General features: G+C 31.2%; 1 protein-coding gene across 1 annotated transcript; it reads left to right on the forward strand.

Annotated features, from left to right (window-relative positions):
* Positions 1-5,745: 5,745 nt before the first annotated feature.
* LOC139523790 (uncharacterized) lies at positions 5,746-19,994 on the forward strand. The gene is made up of 9 exons (XM_071318075.1): positions 5,746-5,965; positions 6,712-6,831; positions 7,251-7,370; positions 8,273-8,392; positions 13,179-13,298; positions 13,882-14,001; positions 14,451-14,570; positions 17,654-17,764; positions 18,624-19,994. Exons 1-9 carry the CDS (start codon positions 5,848-5,850, stop codon positions 19,835-19,837), a joined length of 2,163 nt encoding a protein of 720 aa, XP_071174176.1. The 5' UTR covers positions 5,746-5,847; the 3' UTR covers positions 19,838-19,994.
* The last annotated feature ends 1,412 nt before the right edge of the window (positions 19,995-21,406 follow it).

The raw sequence follows: 21,406 nt of genomic DNA on the forward strand, positions 1-21,406 counted from the left end.
TGTTTGTAATGAATTGCATAGCTATGCGAATATCTTCAAATTTAACACTAGTTTTCCAAAGATGTTTATTTTAAAACATGTCTGAGATCTAAAATGAGACGTTTCTTTTTATTGGTAGACGCAGAAACTGTAAGTAGATTTACAATACGTGGTTGAATGTCACATTCTTCAATCAAACCCCTAATCAATAGATCGTGAATAGCTTCAGTGATAAACTCGCTATGGATGATTGCCGATCGATTGTTTTGTAAACATATAGACGGTGGAGTATTGTAAAAAGGAATTTTGTCACCGTTCAAAATGGTGTCCAAAATAAATTTATAACATCCTATACTTTTCCAATATAAATAGTGATTTTTTAGCCCGTCCTTAACAATATTAGCCTGGCATTGTTCATACTCTAATAATTAGTAGTTAGATTATCGGATTCAATATTCGAAAAAACTGACCTAGTATTATCAGGTAAAAAATTCAAACTATACTGGTCTCATCTTTTATAAATTCTGTTTTATTTTGGTTTCGACATGGCGCCAGGTCTTGAGTTGAAATGACATTGGTTTCTCCAATGCTGGAACGATCCACCTCTATAACAAGCTCCTTGGCGTTGTTGATTTCCTCGCTGCTTACCACTCGTGCTGGCTTGACCATGGTACAAGGCTTGTCCGTTTGTCATGACTCATTTTCAGCCATTACCAACGATTAATTTACCAAGTGTTTAAAGAGAACCGCTCGCTTTGGCGCTGTAGTGTTGAATGACCGAAACCCCCGTTTCGGCGGGAAACTGACCACACGATAGGTACGACACCTATACATCATGAAAATACAAGAGAAAATAATTTCACTCTAATTCACTACGTTTAACCGTATGAAATTATATTAATTATAAAAAGGAGAGGTTTTAATTTTCAATCATGATGAGAATAAAACCAGGAAGCAGCCAAAATGTATCAAGATGATAAACAAAATGTTAATGAAAAATAATGAAAAAAAACAAAAATATGTGTTGTATTATCTTTAAAAGTCAGCTTTTCTTCATTGTTTTTCTTGACGTAACAATGGTTAGAAATCTTCGTTTGTGGTCTATTCTGCAATAAATAATTATATGTGTTTTCACATGTCTTGAGACATGGCGTATCTTAATTGAATTTGAGTCCACTTATCCTTTGTTACAAAAATGACAAGCGATCTTCACATTATGACCTTAACAAACACATCAAACATAAAATATAATTTTGTTACAGATAAGTTAAAAACGAATTGCGAAAAATACCAACGGTATTTTAAACCTATAACCTAATACGTCGAAGACATCCTGATAACGTCATGACAAATCACGAAAAACTAAAACGAAAAAGGCAAAACAAGTTTAACAAAGGCATGAAAGGAGGAACACATTTAGATTCACTAATCCTAATAAAATATATGACCACATGGAAATATTCTATAAAAGACAAGATATTCGTGTTTTCTGCTTTCTTGCCAAATAGTAATAATTTTCTGCTTTGTTTGGATTACTGTTTAATTTATTATGTATATGTTCTATCTTATGTCGGGTTTACAGTTTAAGGGAACAGTTGGAATACTCACAAATCCAGTAAAGAGGGCTGGGTTCCTCTATACTCCCTTTTTTTGTCATGTTTTCGTTTTTTCATATAATATGAAAAGAAAAGATATGGTATGATCGCCAATGAGACAGCTCTCCACAAGATACCATACGGCCTACAACAATTAGCATAGTTCATACCGCTCAGCAAGCTATAAAAGGCCCCGAAATGACAATGTAAAAAAATTCGAACGAGTAAACCAACAGCCAAATTTATGTATAAAAAAAGAACGACAAACAATATGTAACACATAAACAAACGACAACAACTGAATCACAGGCTCCTGACTTTGGAAAGGCACATACATAGAGAATGTGGCGGGGTTAAACATGTTAGCAGGATCCCAACCCTCCCCTAACCTGGGACAGTGGTATAACAGTACAACATAAGAACGAACTATAAAAATCAGTTGAAAAAGGCTTAACTCATCAGATAGATAAAAAAACAAGTGAACGTGGAAGGGTACTTGTACATCCCAACAACAAAAAGACACTAGGTACAGACCTGAGAGTACTCTCAGTTAATTTACAGCTTGTTCAAAGCCTTTAACAACTAATAAAAAAATCATGCATCTAAGACTTAATTATCAATCCGTACACATCCAACATCCAATGTATTTCCAATGTATTTCGTGTAAAGACGTTATAAACAGTCAGCGAAATGCATGACCTTGTGCAATGCCAAGATACAGGTATCGACAGATTGTAGATCCATGAATGTGTATATGTATGTAACATACAAGTAATATTTAGTTAGCTTTTAATTTACTGATAACAAAATCAATATTTATACCAAAAAAACAATATTCAATGATCTTATTACAGTTTGAATTGGTAACCTTTTAGAATAAGTTTATCTAAAGGATCGACAAGTTTACCAGGATCGTTTCTAAATTTTCGGGCACGGTGAACAACATTTCCGTAAAGATAAGGATCTTTATATCTAGGTTTTAAATAAATTTTGGTAACGAAATCCCTGGCTTAATAATTTACCAGTAATGCATAGATTACGTTCGTTAAAACAAAAAAACGTCACAACAGACACGAACATAGCGAACTAGCTGTGAAATATAAACATCGGAAGATCGTGCCAAAGGAACATCCCCATCTCAGAATGGAAAACTACCAATAGGGAACGAAAAATCGTCTGTTTTGTATCACTCATTGTTGTTTATATAATAAAATTATAAAATCAACAATTTTCTGTATAAAGACATGTCTGCACCAAGCCAACAATATGACAGTTGTTTTCCATTGGTTTGATGAATTTTTTTTTCGACATTCCAAATAAGGATTTCCGCTTTGAATTATCCTTGCAGGTCGTAGCTTATGTTATTTTACTTTTTTTTTAATAAACTTTAATGTTCCCGGTGGATTTTCAAGCCATTTTGAACCAACAAATATGCAAAGTAGTGCGCATATCAATACCAACTAACTGAAAAATAATTATACTATTTTATCCGTCAAAATGGATAATACCTCTCTTATTTTAACATAGAAAAATATGTATACACTGTATGTGACTGATCTCGGATTAAGATATACGACAAAAGACACGATTTCAACTAATTTTCTTTTTTTAATCGGCTATGTATTTTATGGCGTGTATATAACTTAACTTTTACGGTTTACTGAAATCTGTTTAAATGAAGCCTACTTCAAAGAACGTTACATTCCCAAAAAACTTATCTTCCTTTCATAGAGTTTTAGTAACAACATAATTTGTAGTGCCTTTAACATTATACAGTCAGTATATTATTATGTCATACCTAAAACTTTATAAAACATTTATATTTTGAAACACACGAAATGTCTTACTTATTTTAACATCATGGGCTACTGACACACAAGTCATGTACTAAACTCACTATAAAGTGATTTTATTTCGTTGTGGTATTTCAGTTTTAGATGCTTACTGTCCTTTCCCCAAAACTACCGATTTTATATACATTTCATGATGAGATTTTTTTTCAAATCTACAAGGCATGTTTATTTGAATTCTGACGTTTTCGTAAATTATACTATCCGATCTGAATCTTTAACTACCCCAGACACTACATGGTAACGTACACATTTTAACAGCGGCTTTCAAATAAACTGCCGTTTGTTTTTTTTGCCTTAAGGTGGCTCGAGACTATTTGAAGTTTTTGTCAGAAGTGCCGTATTTTTTGTTATTTTAATCTTCACAAAGAGTAAATCAAATTGGTCGAAAAAAGGGGGTCTCGGACCATTTAAGCTAAGAATATTACTTTTAAAAAAGTATTTAAAAGGGACCAATTTTCAATGAAACTAGAACACACCCGTGAATTCGCGGGTCCGTGACTGAATTAAAGTATATAACTATGCGCCAGCCTTATTTTAGTATTATTTTTTATCTGATAAAGTCATGGCGATTATAAGATAAACAGTTTTCTCTGCTTTCAAATCTTTCTGTTTGAACCCGTCGAACTGGAACTTATCAATTATTGGTAATATTAATTATATGGATAACAAAAGGTCCGGGAATGGAGTATTTTTTAATCAACAGCATTGTCCTATGTTAGTTATAAATAAAGTTGAATTCTTTGATTCACTGTTTTATGTCATGCCAGATTTTTAGTATTCGTATTGTTATCTTAGAAAGTCTTACTGATTTAAAAAAATGCTACAATAGGTAACAATTTGACAATGATTGAATTTAGTAGTGTCAACCCTGTGATTATGATCCGTGTATATAGCATAATCCTAAATACACCGTTTGGGGGTGCACCTGTTAGATGCGGAACCAACAGATAAGGTAATAGGTAACAGGTGAATATACTATTGGGATCGGTATCGGACTCGACCCGGAACTTCTTAATTATTGGCAATATTAATTTTACGTGGAAAACAAAAGGGCCTGGAGTGGTGTAATTTTTAATCTACACCTTTGTACTATATTAGTTATACTGTAAACCAACTTATTTTCGCAAGCGATTTATTATCGCGACTTTCGCGAGTAGAAAAATAACGCGAATATAAATCGTCGCGAATATGTCAACCTTGGATCTTTCCTTATTAAACTTCATCAAGTAAATCAGAAAATCGCGAAATTAGATAGCCGCGAAGTGGTCAAGAAAGGGTAAAGCGAAATAAAGTATCCGCGAAAATAAGTTGGTTTACAGTATATAACATGTATAAAGCTGAATTCTTTGATTCGTCGTTTTTACGTAATGACGGCTGACAAATTGGACCTCGTAATTTTAGTATTATAGATGATAGGGAAAATAGAGGCGGTGACATATTTTTATCGGAACATAAAAAAAACGTTCTGTGACACTTGACCCAAAACTGTAATATAAAGAGCTGAAATGTAGCTTCAAAAAATGAGCAAATAAAAAACATAGGTCACCGATAAATAAAAAACAATATTTTGCCTTAAACCTTAAATTTTTGGCGGGAAAATGGTGAAATTGGTTGAAATGTCATTTTGAGTCTTTCACAGATACATATAATAACGATAATAATTTGTTAGTGACATAAGTACAATAAGTTAACATTTTTATTCAATCAAAATATTAAAAAAATAAAAGTGAATTTACGACACGATTTTTCGTGTGCATTGTAATTCATGCGTGAAATTATGCGCAGACGAAAAGTCCCGATCCACCTTAACCTTACCACATATTGAACTTGTACCTATCAGACTATTTGGAGCATGTGTTAAGTTACTTGTTGGTGCTTGAATGATTATTGTAAAATTAAAATCGTGTACTTATTTGGCCTGATATTTCTTTAAATATTCATTATTCATAATTAATCTACTTTTAGGATAAGACTCGTCAGATTTTCAACACTTTATTTTTTTAGGTCAAATCAGACCCTCTACGCTCGGCCTTGTTCAGGTTTACTTTATTATATCAACTTTAATTTCTTAATCACTGGTACACTGGTACTTCCCGGTACGGTATATTCCGTAATAGGGTATTTACTCTTTAGTTTACTACTTGAGAGACAACAATGTATTTTTACATTTCGACTTTATATTCGTTGTAGGCATTCGCAATAAATGAAAAATCTTATTATAAAACATTTATTGTTTTCCAAAAAATCTTCTAAGTTTCGATATTTCAATTTGGATCCAAATAAGACCCTGTATGTGCCCCTCCTTAGAAAATGTCAACGTACTTCTTCCAAGTGTTGTTTTGACATCACAGGACTCTAGGTTCTTCCTGGTGCATCTTCTTCACTCATCAAGTAACATACAAAACCACTAGGTAGTCAAAATGTTACCGATGTGTAATAAGCTGCTATTTTTCATGCTCTGGATGACAACATATGGGAATACACTGACAATTAGTTCTACGGTAAATAGTACTGACTTAGATTCTGAAACATCTACAGGTGAGACGGACATAATGATTAACAATAATAATAAGTTTACTTCAAAATTGATAAATGCAAAACTTGAATTGTAAAAGTATAAAACAATTGAATATGCTTAGGTCGATTATGTTTTAACTATATAAGTATATATTAATCATATGCAATTAAGTTCATCGTTCATTTTTCAGCAATAATTATCAACTCATTTAAATCTGTAAAATTGATAAACAGTACGAAAAAAAAGACACACATGAATGAATAAAAGAAATATCCCTTCAAATATCGCTCGTACATTTTCTCTGAACTCTTATTAAAAGTGAATCATTGTTATGCCTCTGTTCTGATTGAAGCATTGATGCGCGACATAGCTACGTCTATGCCATTTGTCTAAGTACTTACATGTAGTCTGCCTATATAGAATAAAAACAGGTGTGTTTCCCTACACCGGCTGTCGTGTTTGAAGTAGTTTACATGCAAAACGAATCATGAACCGTGCATAGTAACCCATTTTTTATTCAGAGATAGTGTGAACTTATAATTTTTTTATACGATGATAGTTGAAAACTTAAAAATTATGTTCACAACTATTATTGAGCGTAGCGGTATACCTCCTTGAATGGATCAATACTACAAAATCCAGACGAAATGAGACGGAAATTGCCACGGGAAATAAAGTGCATACGTCCAAAATATTTGAATAATGACATCATGCAATACATTAAACGTTTACGTTAAATTTATTATTATTGTTTTTGTTTATAAAGGACTTGTTATCAATTCCACATGCAAGACTACACACCAATGTAGTGGAAAGTTGGTTTGTTTCAATGGACAATGCCAGTGTTGCGAAAACCACATCTGGAATGGCACCAACTGCATTTTGGGTAATAAGATATACGTTTATATAGAAGAATATCCTACATGTTTGTGTCTGTTTTGTTATGTTTTTAACTTAAATGCTAATTTCCTCATACAAACAAATTCAATGAATGATGATTTACACTTTTAATGTAAACGGTTGATTTCTTTGCTCAGCCCTAACTAATAACTAACATGAATAGCAAATAAGATCTTTAAAAATATTCAGAATACATTTTATTTCCACATAATTCTTTATCAACTACTTAATATTTGTTTCTGATATTTATAAAATGATAACCGTTTTAATAAATTTGACTTTTAGATTTAGCAAATTGAAAAAAAATAAAAACCTAAATAAAAAAATACATTTTGAGATTAAATCAGGTTGAACATTCTACTGTCATAGCTGAAATATATTTTAATACTTTTGTTATTTTACTAGAAAAAACTTTTAAATCTCTATGTGAGCATAATACAGAGTGTGAGACAACATTGTTTTGTATATATGGCACCTGTCAATGTGCACAGATGCACTACTGGAATGGAAATATATGTTTATCTAGTAAGTTTGTATTATGGTTACACACGCAATCATGATTCCCGGAATAACATATAACGAGAGCTGTATTCATTTTGTAATTAGTTTCTTACTGATATCTGCATTTTGGTATTGTGTGATGCTGTTACATAAAATATGCAAATATATGCATATGCACAACGACCATTGTGTATAAATATAGTCAATGGTATTACACTGTTGTTACAAAAGTTACATGCCAAACAAAGTCAGGAAAATTATATGTTTATCCAACAAAAGGTTTAAATGTTGTATTTTTCCACAGAAAGCAGAAGAAAAACATGTAAAATAACCCCATATCCTTTTCTTTATATCAATTGTTAAATGAATTGTTGCGTTCAAAGCTATTAACTGCTTTAACCTTTGATCAGGCACTTGTCAAAGCAAAAATTTAAAAAGCTTGAAATTTATGAATGATTGAACAACTATGGAGGTATATGACCATATCAAAAGGCCTTAACCAATAGAAAAATCCGTCACAAACGAAATGAGACAATATAGACTTACTTTTACTAGGTATACAAACGATCCGCCATTGTCTTATGGCGCTACAGGTTTTGTTTTTGTATTATTGTCTTTTATTTTTACTTCCTCACTTTGTCTATCAAGTATCTGTATAAGCCATTTTGTTTTCCCTAATCAAATGGCAAAATCAAATGCTCAAAACACATCAAACGATTATATAACCACTGTCATATTTCTGACTTGGTAAAGGCATTTTCTTATGTGTTTGATGTTTTGAATTTGCCATTTAATTAGGGATTTCTGTTTAGAATTCTTTTTATGGTACAACAGTGAAATCAAAATTGAGAATACATGGTTTGCATTATTTACAAAAAATAATTAACTGATATATGGTGCATATATCATGCATTTTAATGTTACAGAAAAGAAATCTAATGGAACGTGTACAAATTCAAAAGAATGTGGAGGCAAACTTGTGTGCGATGGTGGTGTATGTCAATGTCCTATTAATTTATTTTGGAATGGAAGCACATGTATTCTTAGTGAGTATTTATCATTATTGCCAGGCAACCTACCTATACAGATATTTTCTTCTGAATTACTCTTTTTAAAGACATGTATGTACAATCAACCAGTAAATGTAACTCATTTCGAATCACTGAAGCCAAATTCAAGATCTTTCAATATTGAATCAACTTTACAATATGCCGTAATACAATGGTATGTTTCACATACTGGTAGTAAAATAATATTAGTAACATGAAGTGTTAGTGACCTAATACGATATATATGGGGTCAGTAAATTCCATATGGGGTGAGAGCAAGGCCCGAATCCCCATATGAAATTTACTGACACCATATATATCGTATTAGGTCACTAGCACACCGTGTAACGAATTTATCTTACCGACTATCTTCCCATGTGGTATTTTGACTAGCGGCCTATCTAAGTGATTTAAAGTCTTGAACACTTAGTACTAAGATCCTACTTTTATGTGTCTATACAGAAAACAAATGCCCACAATAACCAATGTTTAGTTTTTTTGTTTAATAAATGCATTTCAATTGTTTATTACATGTTTCAATTTCTTCGTCTGTTGAAACCTTTCTTTTTTTATTTGAAAGGAAGGTAACTTCTTTATGCCAACAAGAACAACTTAGTTTAAACAATATTTATTCAAATAAATCAACATTAAACATATTATACAATGAAATAATATTAAGGATTCAGAAACAAGCAATTTGCTTTTACAAATCTGTCTCCCTTTACAGACATAATACATTTATTGAACAATACATAAATATAAATACTGGCATGCTCTGTAATAAATATATGAATATGAAAAAGGTGAAAAAGAAAGAAGAAAAAAAAATTCATGAGAAAAATAAAATAAAAATAATAATAAATAAACGTGAATAATTGTAATTTATACAGTGTGAAATGCTTGGGTTCCTATTGAGTGATGAGGCATTAACATCAAGGGTTAAAACGTTTACTTTTAATAATATATTTTTGCACCAAACTGAATAAAATACTATTTTGCTCATCTGAGAGTACCGTTGATCCAAAAAGCAAAGTTTTTGTGTTTACTTGGACAGGAAGAACTGAAATAGAATCTAATAGTTCATGTCTTAAATTAATGTATATAGGACAAGATAACAGAAAGTGAGTATTTGTTTCTACATCACCACAACGACAATTTGGAGAGTCTACTAAATTACGAACGAAAAGGTGAGAATTCAAAGAACTTGAATCCATTCTTAAGCGAGCATGAAGAATTTGACCGAAACGATGTCCTATATAATAATACGTTGGGACCTTACTATTTTGGGTACTAATTTGTTTTTTGAATAATGATAGAGATTCACATTTTCTTATGTTTAAGTTAAGAGTGTTCCATAGTTTTGTTGTTGCAGGGATGAAATATTCAGAATATAAACGGGTCCGTGTGTTGACTTGGGTAATATTATTTCTTTGTCTTGTATTATGATCATGCCTACTTCCTACTGAATTAGGCAATAAGTCTCTTAAGTACTCTGGAGTTTTATTATTCAAAATTTTGTGATAATGAATTAGTCTATGATTGCGTCGTCTTTCAGATAATTTTTCCCATCGAGTTTCAATATATAAATTGTTTATACTGGTAAGTTTAGTACCCCCCGTGACGATACGCGCTGCGTCAAGCTGAATATTTTCAAGTTTAGCAATCAAATTCTGATTTTGGGAGTCCCAAACGACATCGGCGTATTCGAGAATTGGGCGAACAAATGATATGTAAACTTTTTCAAGTGAAAATCTATCAAGAACATTTTTCATTTTTCTCATTATATTTATTCTTTTGTAAGATTTAGAAACTATATATTCAATATGGTCGTTCCAGGATCCGTTGTTAGAAAAAAAGACACCTAGATGTTTGTGTTTGCTAACTGTTTGTAGCTCTTGGGTATTCATATTTAATGGAGGATGAAAGGGTCTATTTACTTTTTTTGAAATTATCATACTTTTAGTTTTTTGGGCATTAAAATGCACAAGCCAATTTTTTGACCAATTATAAATCTTATCTAGATCGTCATTTAAAATTGTAGCTGTTTCTGTTGGATTGTCAACCATAATATATAATGAAGTGTCATCTGCGAATAGCTTAATTTGAGCTTGAATGTCTTCTACAATATCATTTATAAATATCAAAAAAAGGAGAGGGCCTAGAATGGACCCTTGTGGGACGCCTGCATTAACAGGTAACCATTCGGAACATGAACCGTTAATAACCACCCGCTGGACTCTGTTTGTAAGATAATTTTCAAACCACCTTAGTAAAGTACCTGATATACCCGCTTGTTGAAGTTTAAATAGCAGTCCCTTATGCCAGACTCGATCAAACGCTTTACTTATATCACAGAATACTACCCTTATTTCTTTACCGCTATCTAAAGCCTTCCCAAAATCATTTGAAATGTTAATTAATTGATTAACCGCTGAATCCCCCCGTGTAAAGCCTGATTGATTTTTCGTTAAAATATTATTACGCATAAGGTGATTGTAAACATGTTTATATACACATCGTTCCATACACTTTGAAATTACACTCAACAAGGAAATAGGTCTATAGTTTTTAACGTCATTCGGTTTACTATTTTTATAAACTGGGGTAACATTTGCTCTTTTCCATTGATCTGGAAAAGTAGACGTACTTAACGATAAGTTAAATAGCTTACATAGTGGATACTTCAAAACAAAAGATGCTTCTTTTAACAATTTGGGACTTATTAGGTCTGGGCCAGAAGCTTTTGTGGGATTAACAATTTTCAATATATCTTCAACTTCAGTAACAGTAAGTTCTATATAACCAATGTCATCACTAATAGTTTTAAATTCTTCAGGTAACATAGCACTTGAATCATCAATATTTGACTGGGAAGAAAAAAATCGATTAAATTCATTTGCCTTTTCGATTTCATCAAATATTAAGTTGTTATTAACCATTAATGGAGGTACACTTGCGTCGTTTGCTTTTAATCCAGATATTTGTTTAACCGTTTTCCACCAGTTAGTAGTGGACGGGCTACTGTTCATGATTTTTTTAATTAAATTGTTGTTATATTCTTCCTTTGATTTTCTTATTAAACTGGTAGCTTCATTTCGTATTTTCTTAAATTTTGACCAATCCGATGGGTTATTATATTTTTTAGCCTTTCTGTGGATTCTATTTTTTTTCCTTATCTTTTTTTTTAACATCATTTGTTAGCCATGGAGGTTCATTTTTACGAACAGTTATTATTTTATTTGGAATACATTTTTCAGCAGCTTCTATGATAGTTTTTGTTATTTCGGTGGTAAATTGTTCAACGTTATTTAAGTTAATTACGGAATCCCAATTTTTTTCAGATAAAATGTTACGATATCTGTCATAGTCTCCTCGATCATATAGCCAAATTTTCCGCTTAAAAGTTTTTTGACGACATTTTGGAAAGTTCAAAAGACTAATTATAGGGCAGTGAAAGCGTATTTGGTCTAATAAAGGTGGCCCGACTCCACAGTAAGTTATTATGTGAGCATCGTTTGTTATAAAAAGGTCTAACAATGATGACGACGATTCAGTAAAGTGAGTAGGTTCATCTATCAATTGAGTAAGACTAAATTGGCTTAACAAAGGTGTAATTTTTGAATTAACAGGGGCTAGTTGGTTATCGTTAAAATCGCCTGTGGCCATTATGTAATTAATAGTATTATCATTAGACGCCATATCAAGAGAATATTCAATTTTTTCCCAGATATCTGGTCCACTATTGGGAGGTATATAAAAGGTTCCGAGCAAAGCCTTTTTATCTTTAAATTTAATTTCTAACCATATTGCTTCCAAGCTTTCGCTTTCGAGGTCAATTCGACGTTGAGCATGTATATCATTTTTTACATACACAATTATCCCCCCTCCAACCTTGTGTGGACCTCTGTCGCGACGGAAGGGGTGCTGGTAATTTAGGATTTCAATTGATTCGTCTGTATGATTATTGTTTAACCAGGTTTCACTAAACGCTAAAATGTCGAAATCAGAATATTCAGCTTGAATCAGATCTATTTTCGGGGCTAGACTTTGTACGTTTAAGTGAAGAATTGAGACTGATTTTGAAAAAAGTTCACCGAAATCCGACATGTCAGTTGAGTTAATTGAACTTTGAGAAGAATCGATATCGTCACTGGGACCTGGATTTACCTCTATTCCTGCTAAGATTAGCAAAATTTGAATAACAAATAGTAAAAATAAAATAATAAATAGTCTAAGATTAACATTTACACTTGTTATTTTTTGTACATTTGAGTCTACATGTTTCATCTCTAAAGGTTTAAGGCACACGCCTAGTTGATGCGTCAACGTGAAGATTAAAATTGATAACACCAGTGCCTGCGAGACACTTTTACAAGCGAGAAATAAGTTGATACAGATAAAATCAATATAATTTAGTCTATGTTTGATGTTTTTGCCTGGTGAGTATTGGCCAACTCTCAACTATGTTAAGAACAACTTGCTCGCGTTAATGATGTTTTATGAATTTATTTCAACATTCCATCATTCATTTCTCCGTCTTTTGAATCCTTTCAAAATTTTCCTTAACACCATGTTGTTAAAAAAAAGGGTTGTGACATTTGTTTTTTTTAAACTAATCATATATCTTTTAGGACACCCTATATCAAATATACATAGTCACCAGAAATATCAGCCTTTCTGCATCAACTGCATTAAAATCCTATCATGTGATCAATACTGCTTTATTCATTTTAATATTTATTAATAATTAGTTTTCAACAACACAGGAAATTCTACATTGCAGAAAAGTTCGATGGAGACTTTTGTAGTTCCTCTATCGCATGCGCAGATAATATGGAATGTAGAGATTCGATATGTCAGTGTTCAGAATCGGAGTACTGGGACAACTCCCAATGTACCGGAAGTAAGATAGTCATAACTATTTGTTTGCTTTGCATTGTATACTTGACCTGAATTGTACATGCCAAGCCACAAAATAAATATCATCAAAAAATCATGACCAAATAAGTTCATTAAATTCCATAATTATAACAATAAAGTGTATTCTAAAATAACAAAACTATATAAAAAAAAATTGGAAACGATTTCAAATTATATTCATCGAAATTGTATCTAGTAATATTTGCATCGATGTTCGAACAGTATTTTTAGTTTTTGTGAATACTTAACCACATTTGAATCGTGTCTATGCTGATTATTTTACAATGAAAAATTAATAGTATTAAATATTTTGAGCATAACTTATCTTAGCCATTATTGCAACATTGTTTTTGAATTCTGGGGCCTCAATTTTGTACTAGTTTGACTTTATGATTATTTAAATCTGAGCGTCCATGATTAGTCTTATGTAGACGAAACTCGTGTCTGGCTTATTGTATATTCCTGGGCTTCCTAATATTACCTTATATTTTTTAATTCTCATGAACCTATATCAATGTATACATTTGTATACATTTGTATACTGTCTATGTTAAAAACTGTTTCAGAAAAATCTGTAAACGATGCCTGTGTGAAAGAAGGAGAATGTGGAACAACCTTATACTGTGCTAGGAGTGTATGTCAGTGTGCCTCATCCGATTACTGGGCAGGATCAACGTGTTCAATAAGTATGAATATTATGGATGACATTTTTTTTTCTCGCTTAATTGAAAATCTAACTTTGGAATTCTCAATTCAAAAAAGAAACAAGACTTAAATCACCTCCAGGCAATAACGCTATATTTGCTCTTGTCTGTTATAAATTAAGGGAAATACAAACGGAGATTACAGTGCGTCAACATAAAAATAAATCTTGATTGTGCAAAAACGAAAGTGATCAATGTCAATTAAAAAGTAAATAACGTCATTTAATTTGACGAATTCTAAATACAATGAACATACATGTACATGTATAATAATTTGAATCAATAAATACAAAAACGATATACAGTCAAATATAACTATATAGTAAAAAATACTTTTTGTTATAAAAACCATATTGATAATGTTGGCCACTTGTTTTTCCAAAAATTAAGCGTATGACAATATTTTACATTTAGATATTATGAACTTTCAGAAAAAGATGAGAATGCATTCTGCAATTCATCACTTGAATGTAAAGTAACACTGCAGTGCAAAAGAAATCGTTGTATTTGCTGTGAACAGGACTTCTGGAATGGACAGTTATGTGAGAAAAGTAAGATTAAAACTAGTTGGAAAAATTCTCGTAAATCTTTATCCGAGCCAACATATACTATTTCACGCCTGATAAATAACTAGCGAAATTCTAAAAATGATTAACTGCTTAGTAAAAAATCCATAGAAACGTTACTCGACAATTAACAGTAGAAAGAAGATATATTTTTCGTTAAACTGTTTAAGAAGTAACCTTTATCTTTATTGTCATATCTTGAAGAAGATAAAAAAAAAAAGTAACAATGTAACATGTGTAACTTGTAAATCGAATTATCAATCAGTGTACCAAGCAAACATTTAGTGATGATCAATCATTGTATATATATATCATCTGCATAACAATGGCTTAACAAATAATATCTTTTTTTCATGACATTATGTGGGAATTGTGTTAACAGTTCAGATGTATGTATATGTTACTGTTAATTTGTATAATCAGGGATTTCGTAGAATCACTGATTTTTTAGGGAATATGTAGAATCACTGATTTTTTAGGGAATATGTAGAATCACTGATTTTTTAGGGAATATGTAGAATCACTGAAATCATTAGTAGTTATATATAATCCCTGAAAATGACCAGTGATTTTACATAATCACTGTACATTTTAATAATTATTCTACAAATTCCCTAATATGATTTCAGGGATTATCAATAATTAACGGATCCTTTGTTTGTTAAAAAAAAACATAATAATATAGACAAATTTACATTTTTTCTTGCCAGATGAAATACTTTTGTCTTAAACATAAAGAATGATCTTAAAGATTTAAACACAGAGTTTCGAGATAAAGTTAAAGACTTTAAAATTAATAATATCGACAATCCCTTTATAACAATAACTTTACTTTTTTTTTTTATTAAAAGCCAGCGTCAAATGGATATTCATTTTCATGTTCTATTTGTAAATCCACAGAGCGTGTTATTTGTGGTACATGAAATACAAATAGTGAAGAAGATTATGGAACATCTGTTTTGTGGGTGGGTTTTTTTTCTTGTTTGTTTTTGTTCAAATGAACAAGAAATTCATACTGAGAGAACATACGCATCTTTAGACATGTATCTGAAGGAAAACAGGCGGAAATAATGATTGACAAATAGAATAAAATTTTAGAGGAAGCTAGCATTTGGTGTAACATTCTCATAGCAATTCCACAGGGTAAAAAAGGAAAGGGAAACCCAAAACCCACAATGGCAATTGTTCACAAAAAGTCAGAAAAGAATATTGCCTGGCCACAAAACAAAGTCTGTCGTAAAGTCTGATTCGTTATGTGAAGGAAAATGTATTTCAAAATGTGGATATTGTGATAAAAACAGCATTTCCTTTTACAATATTGTGTTTAAAAAAATTATACATTGTGATAAAAACAGCAAATCATTTTTATTTATTGTGCCTAACATTTGAAAAATTGAGGTTATCATTTTGATTTATTGTGCTAAAACATTTTACAAGTTATATTTATAATGATGTTTTAATATGATTTTATCGAATGAATTATTTGACTTTCATTCATTTTCATTATAAATACAACTATTTCTTCATTTCAGTTATTATGTATAATCACTAGAAAAATCATCAGGGATTATACATAATAACTGAAATGAAGAAATAGTTTTATTTATAATGAAAATGAATAAAAGTCAAATTTCAGCGATTATATTTAATCCCTAAACTAGCCAGTGATTTTACATAATTCCTGAAAATTTCAGGGATTCTACATAATCACTGATTATACAAAACTGTAACATATATACTATCAAAAAAGATAAAGGAAAACTTTCATCAAATAATGATTTGATTGATTGTAATTGAAAACCGCATCTCAATTTTATTTCAACATTTTCTTTACTCCACGACCGATACATAGAAGAATGCATATCACTTTCATACAATTTATTTCTTGGATTGCTAGTTTGACATATTCAATGTGTTCAAAAGGTTTTGTAACATTTCCTAATAATTTTAACTGGTTTTACAAAGATTTTGTAAACAATTAGATTTGAAACCAAATTTTTATCATTTATCTGAAAAATGTACGAAATAAAACATACCTAATTTAGATTTCTAAAGAAGGTTTACGTTATAAATAATGTTATGCCACTGTTGTTGAAAATTTTTTCATCGAGGGTATCACCCTCCCAGTAGTCAGCACTTCGGTGTTTTATACATGAATTTCGATTGTATGGTCAATTTCATAAATTTGGTGTTTGCAAATATTTGTATTATTCGACTAAGCATATTTTTTTTCACCCCAGACATAGATTACCTTAGTCGTGTTTTGCACAACTTTTTGGAATTTTGGGTCATCAATGCTCTTAAATTTTGTACTTATTTGGTTTTCTAACTTTTTTTAGCATCACTGAATAGTCTTAAGTAGACGAAAAACGCATCTGGCGTATCAAATTATAAGCCTGGTACCTTTGATAACTACTTATATGACCGGGTATTTAATGTCACCAACATTCTGTCTGATTTAAATGTGCGAATGGTATGGTGATCATGCATTCATTGCAATTTTGCAACGTAGTTTTCGTATGTCAAGTCATGCATTTAAGGATAATAACTTAAACTATTAATCTGACAGGTACGTTTTAAGAAAAGAATTTAAACATCAATAAAGCTTACAAAATTAAGAAATATTTAGTTTTTTCGGATGTTATGTACAGATACAGGAAAAATTCTAATAATGGAATTCAATGCAATACTATAGAATAATCAAAATTACATATCAAGTGCAAGGTATTTTATTAAGCAGGCATAAATCCTTCAAAATTCAAAACATTAATTAAACGAATAAAAATGACGGAACAAGCACAATTAAAGTAGCATTGCAAGAAAAGTTTAATAGGCACACATTTTGATATTTATTTTATGATACCTTATAAAAGCAGTTTGTGCCAAATATTAATCTTCGTGTCTTAAATAAAAAGTGTTGCTATGTTGTTATCGTTATTGTGTGACTGTTTTAAAGAAACTATTACTATATGGTATATGTGTTATAAAAAGTGTAAATGTGTACATTTGTGTATAACATTATTCTATATTTAATATTTCGATAAAACAAAATATATATTTAATCACAGAAGTTTGCGTCATTGAACAGTGTTTAAATGGAGGCAGATGTCAGATCTCTAATAAAAGAGACCAATGTGTATGTGCTGAAGGCTACCTTGGTGACAGATGTCAATATGCAGGTAACACCAATTACATATCGCTTATCCTTCAAAGTAAAACATTTGATAAAACTTGCACAAAACGTAACTCGACTATCTGCTAAAAAGAGATAATAATGATGAAAACAACAGAGCAATCACAGCACAGAACTTTAAATGGTCCCCGGTCAGAAAACCTTTATCTAATTTGTATAAATGATATTGAATAAAATCAAAGTTGCAGCTATTTCAATTAAATTCTATGCAAAGACTACTCGTTTTACCATTATTTGTGACTGCACTTGCATTTTAATATACGAACATATACGTTGTACTGATTTTCCATTTTCATTTTCTTAGTGACCTTTAAAATGCGAAGTATACCAGGAAAAGCATATACTTTGAATAATATTCAATATGTTAGGATTGATCAAGTTGGCAAATATTGACATTGTATTGAAATTTTGTGTTTTTTTTTGTTGAATATTTAATAAACATTGTATGCGTTCTTCAATTCATAGTTGTATTTTGATCGTAAATTTGCAAAGATTTCCTCACAAACCGATGATAGGGTGTCTTTAGCTTGCAGATACGTGATACTTTTGTTTTTGTATTGCTCCTTGTTGAAGGTATCTCATTAACTTTTAAATGAAGAACAGCAATAAAAGCGCACTTTCTTTGTTGTTGTGCACATATTGATATCTTGTAAAAGAGGGACGAAAGACACCAGAGGGACAGTCAAACTCATAAATCGAAAATAAACTGACAGATACCCAATATCCGTCTGTTTTCATTGATTAAAACGAGTTTCTGTGAATTATTTCGCAAAACTTAAGTTCAGCAATTATAATACTAGCTTATAATTAAAAAATCTGTCTTTTTTTCTTCAAACTGATTACAGATGGAAAAGAAAAGGACTTTGTTGTTGTATTTCACGAAGCATACGGAGGCCCATCACCAAGAATATTACCAACAGTTAACAGAAGGGGAAAAATATCCGTTTTCTACTTTGCTAATAATAAAAATGTTTCTGTACCTATACATTCAATAAATAATCATTATGTCCTTGATTCCAACATATTAATGACTAATGGTTTACACCAGACTGGAGCTGAAATACATTCCAATATCCCGATCACATTGTATGGATTCTTATTTGTGCGACATTTTTCCGAAGGATTCTTTGTTATTCCAACTCGATTTGCATCAACAAACTATGTCGTGCCCTCTTTCACTGTATCGACTGTAAGTAGCACATGTCAAAGTGTGTTTGCCTTATCTCCTGTCTTTTCAAATACAGTCATAAACATAAACTTTAAAATGAAAGATGGATCAGTTTCATACGACAATATACAATATTCTAACAATCAAACATTAACATTGGTACTGAATAAGTATACAACATTTCAAATTTGGCACACATCGGACTTAACTGGGACAATAATTATTGCATCTCAGCCAATTGTTGTCGTCAGTGGAAACAGATGCAACTATATCATTTTTAAAGAAAGCAGCTGTCAGCCGTTTATTGAAATGGTATCACCTACAAATCAACTAGATAATGTTTACGTTATTCCATATTTAAAGTACCGATTGGAAATTACAGTTCGCGTGCTTGCTGTAAATAATACAAGCGTAGATGTAAAAGCTGGTAACAACCGTTCTAGACAATCACTCAAATCTAGAGAATTTCTTGATTACTTGCATACCACTATTTCATATGTTTCATCTGAAAGCGATGTAATTGTACATATTTACCCGCACGAGTTATTAAAGAATCACGGAGACGCCTTTATGATGACAATTCCTGGTATTAACCAGTACCTGTTTGATTATGATTTCATGGTTCCAACAGATTTTGAAAGTTTCATCAGTATTACAGTGCCGACAGAGGCAGTCGATGGATTTGTTCTTGACGGTAATTTCGTTAATTTGAAAAATATTTTCAGTATTTCTGAAGAGGAGCATCGCTTTAGTAGTTTCAGCATTCCAATATCTAGTGGGCCACATCACATCACACACAGAGAAAAGACACGATTTGGATTGTGGATTTACGGAAATTGGACAGGCTACGATGCGTATGGATATTCAGCCGGAATGGCTTTTAAAACATAACAATAGCCGATATTTACTTAAATTTGGATTTCAGCATTTCGTTTTGCATTGATTTTAATCTACAGCAGTAGGAAGTTATAATGTCGTTATAGTTACAAAAAGACAATTCAATTAACAACTGTATTTGAGTTAGCTGTTATCCCGTGTTATATTCAAATAACTACTGTGTTCACAACAGTATATTATAATTATCCGTTTTTCTTTTGTTCTAAAGTGTGAATGCGTTAAAGCATATTCATTTTAATTTGATCTTTAGTACAATTTGGATGTTCTGAAAGGGGAATGATTGTGAGGGGTTGTATATATACGATTTTATACAGTTCCACTTGCGATGTATAAGTGTATAAAATAAACTACACAAGTCATGTAATAAAAAAATTAATTGTCATGTTGTGGCATCATTTATAAAATTTAAGCCTTTCAGAAATCAGTTATACATATAGGCATGATAGTTATAGCGTACTGCAGTCGAAATACTTTCCAGTCTAGTAGCAATAAACTGTATGATTCTATTTAAAAAATCCGATCGAATTTTACCTTTTAGACGAACTGAGTTAAATGATAATGTTGTGATTTTTAAGTTGAATTTTACCTCATTCCCTTAAGATAAATATTTGAATATAAATCTTAACATCCTCTATCAAACCCTTTGTATTTTGACATTTGAAATTTCTACATTTTAGCTTAAAAGCTTGACTTTCAATATCATGACATTTTATCTCGAAAAAACGATTTTAATTTGACTTCACCTTTAAGTTTTTAGGTTTACTAGAAGTAATTGTTGTCATTTGGAGACTGTCCTTGCTCACCATAATCATTACCTGAAAGAGAACAAATTTAAACAGTTTTTGGAACAAGTTTGCAATCTTGATATTAAGAATTATTTCTCACCCTTCAAAAAATGCAATAGTAGTACATCATTATTCGAAAGTCATACATCGATAGAGAGAAAACAAACCTAGATAACAAGCTAAAACTGAGGGAAACACATCAAGTATAGGAGTAAAATAACGAGACAACAGTAACACTACAGTGCAACAAAAGACCAACCAAAATTGCAACACACACAAAAACGAACTACACGATAACAACTGCCATTTTCCATACTTGGTACATGGCATTTTAAGAACACAATTGTAGGTTGAACCTGGTTGTGTGGCTAGCCAAACCTCGCACTTTAATGGTCATGTTAAATATAACATAAAAATGTCAATATTACATGACAGGGCAACAGTACAAATATATTCAAGAACAAAGAAATACACAAAAAAACAATAGAACATTTCGACATGCTTATAGTTATCAAAGGTACCAGCTTATAATTTAATACGTCAGACCGTTCTGACGCGTGTTTACATAAGACTAACCAGTGACGCTCAGGTCGTCATGTGATTATTGTTATTTACAAAAAAACTATTTGTATATTAAACAAGAAAAGAAGCACACTTATTCTTTAATTCCGTTGAAAAAACAAAAAAAAAACTTTTAACGAAATCAGATCGATACAAATCAGAATAAACGTATATCAATAAAGTAAAATAACAACAATAAACACAGACCGGACGTAGA

Source organism: Mytilus edulis, chromosome 5, assembly GCF_963676685.1.
Source record: "Mytilus edulis chromosome 5, xbMytEdul2.2, whole genome shotgun sequence".
Classification (NCBI taxonomy): Eukaryota; Metazoa; Mollusca; class Bivalvia; order Mytilida; family Mytilidae; genus Mytilus; species Mytilus edulis.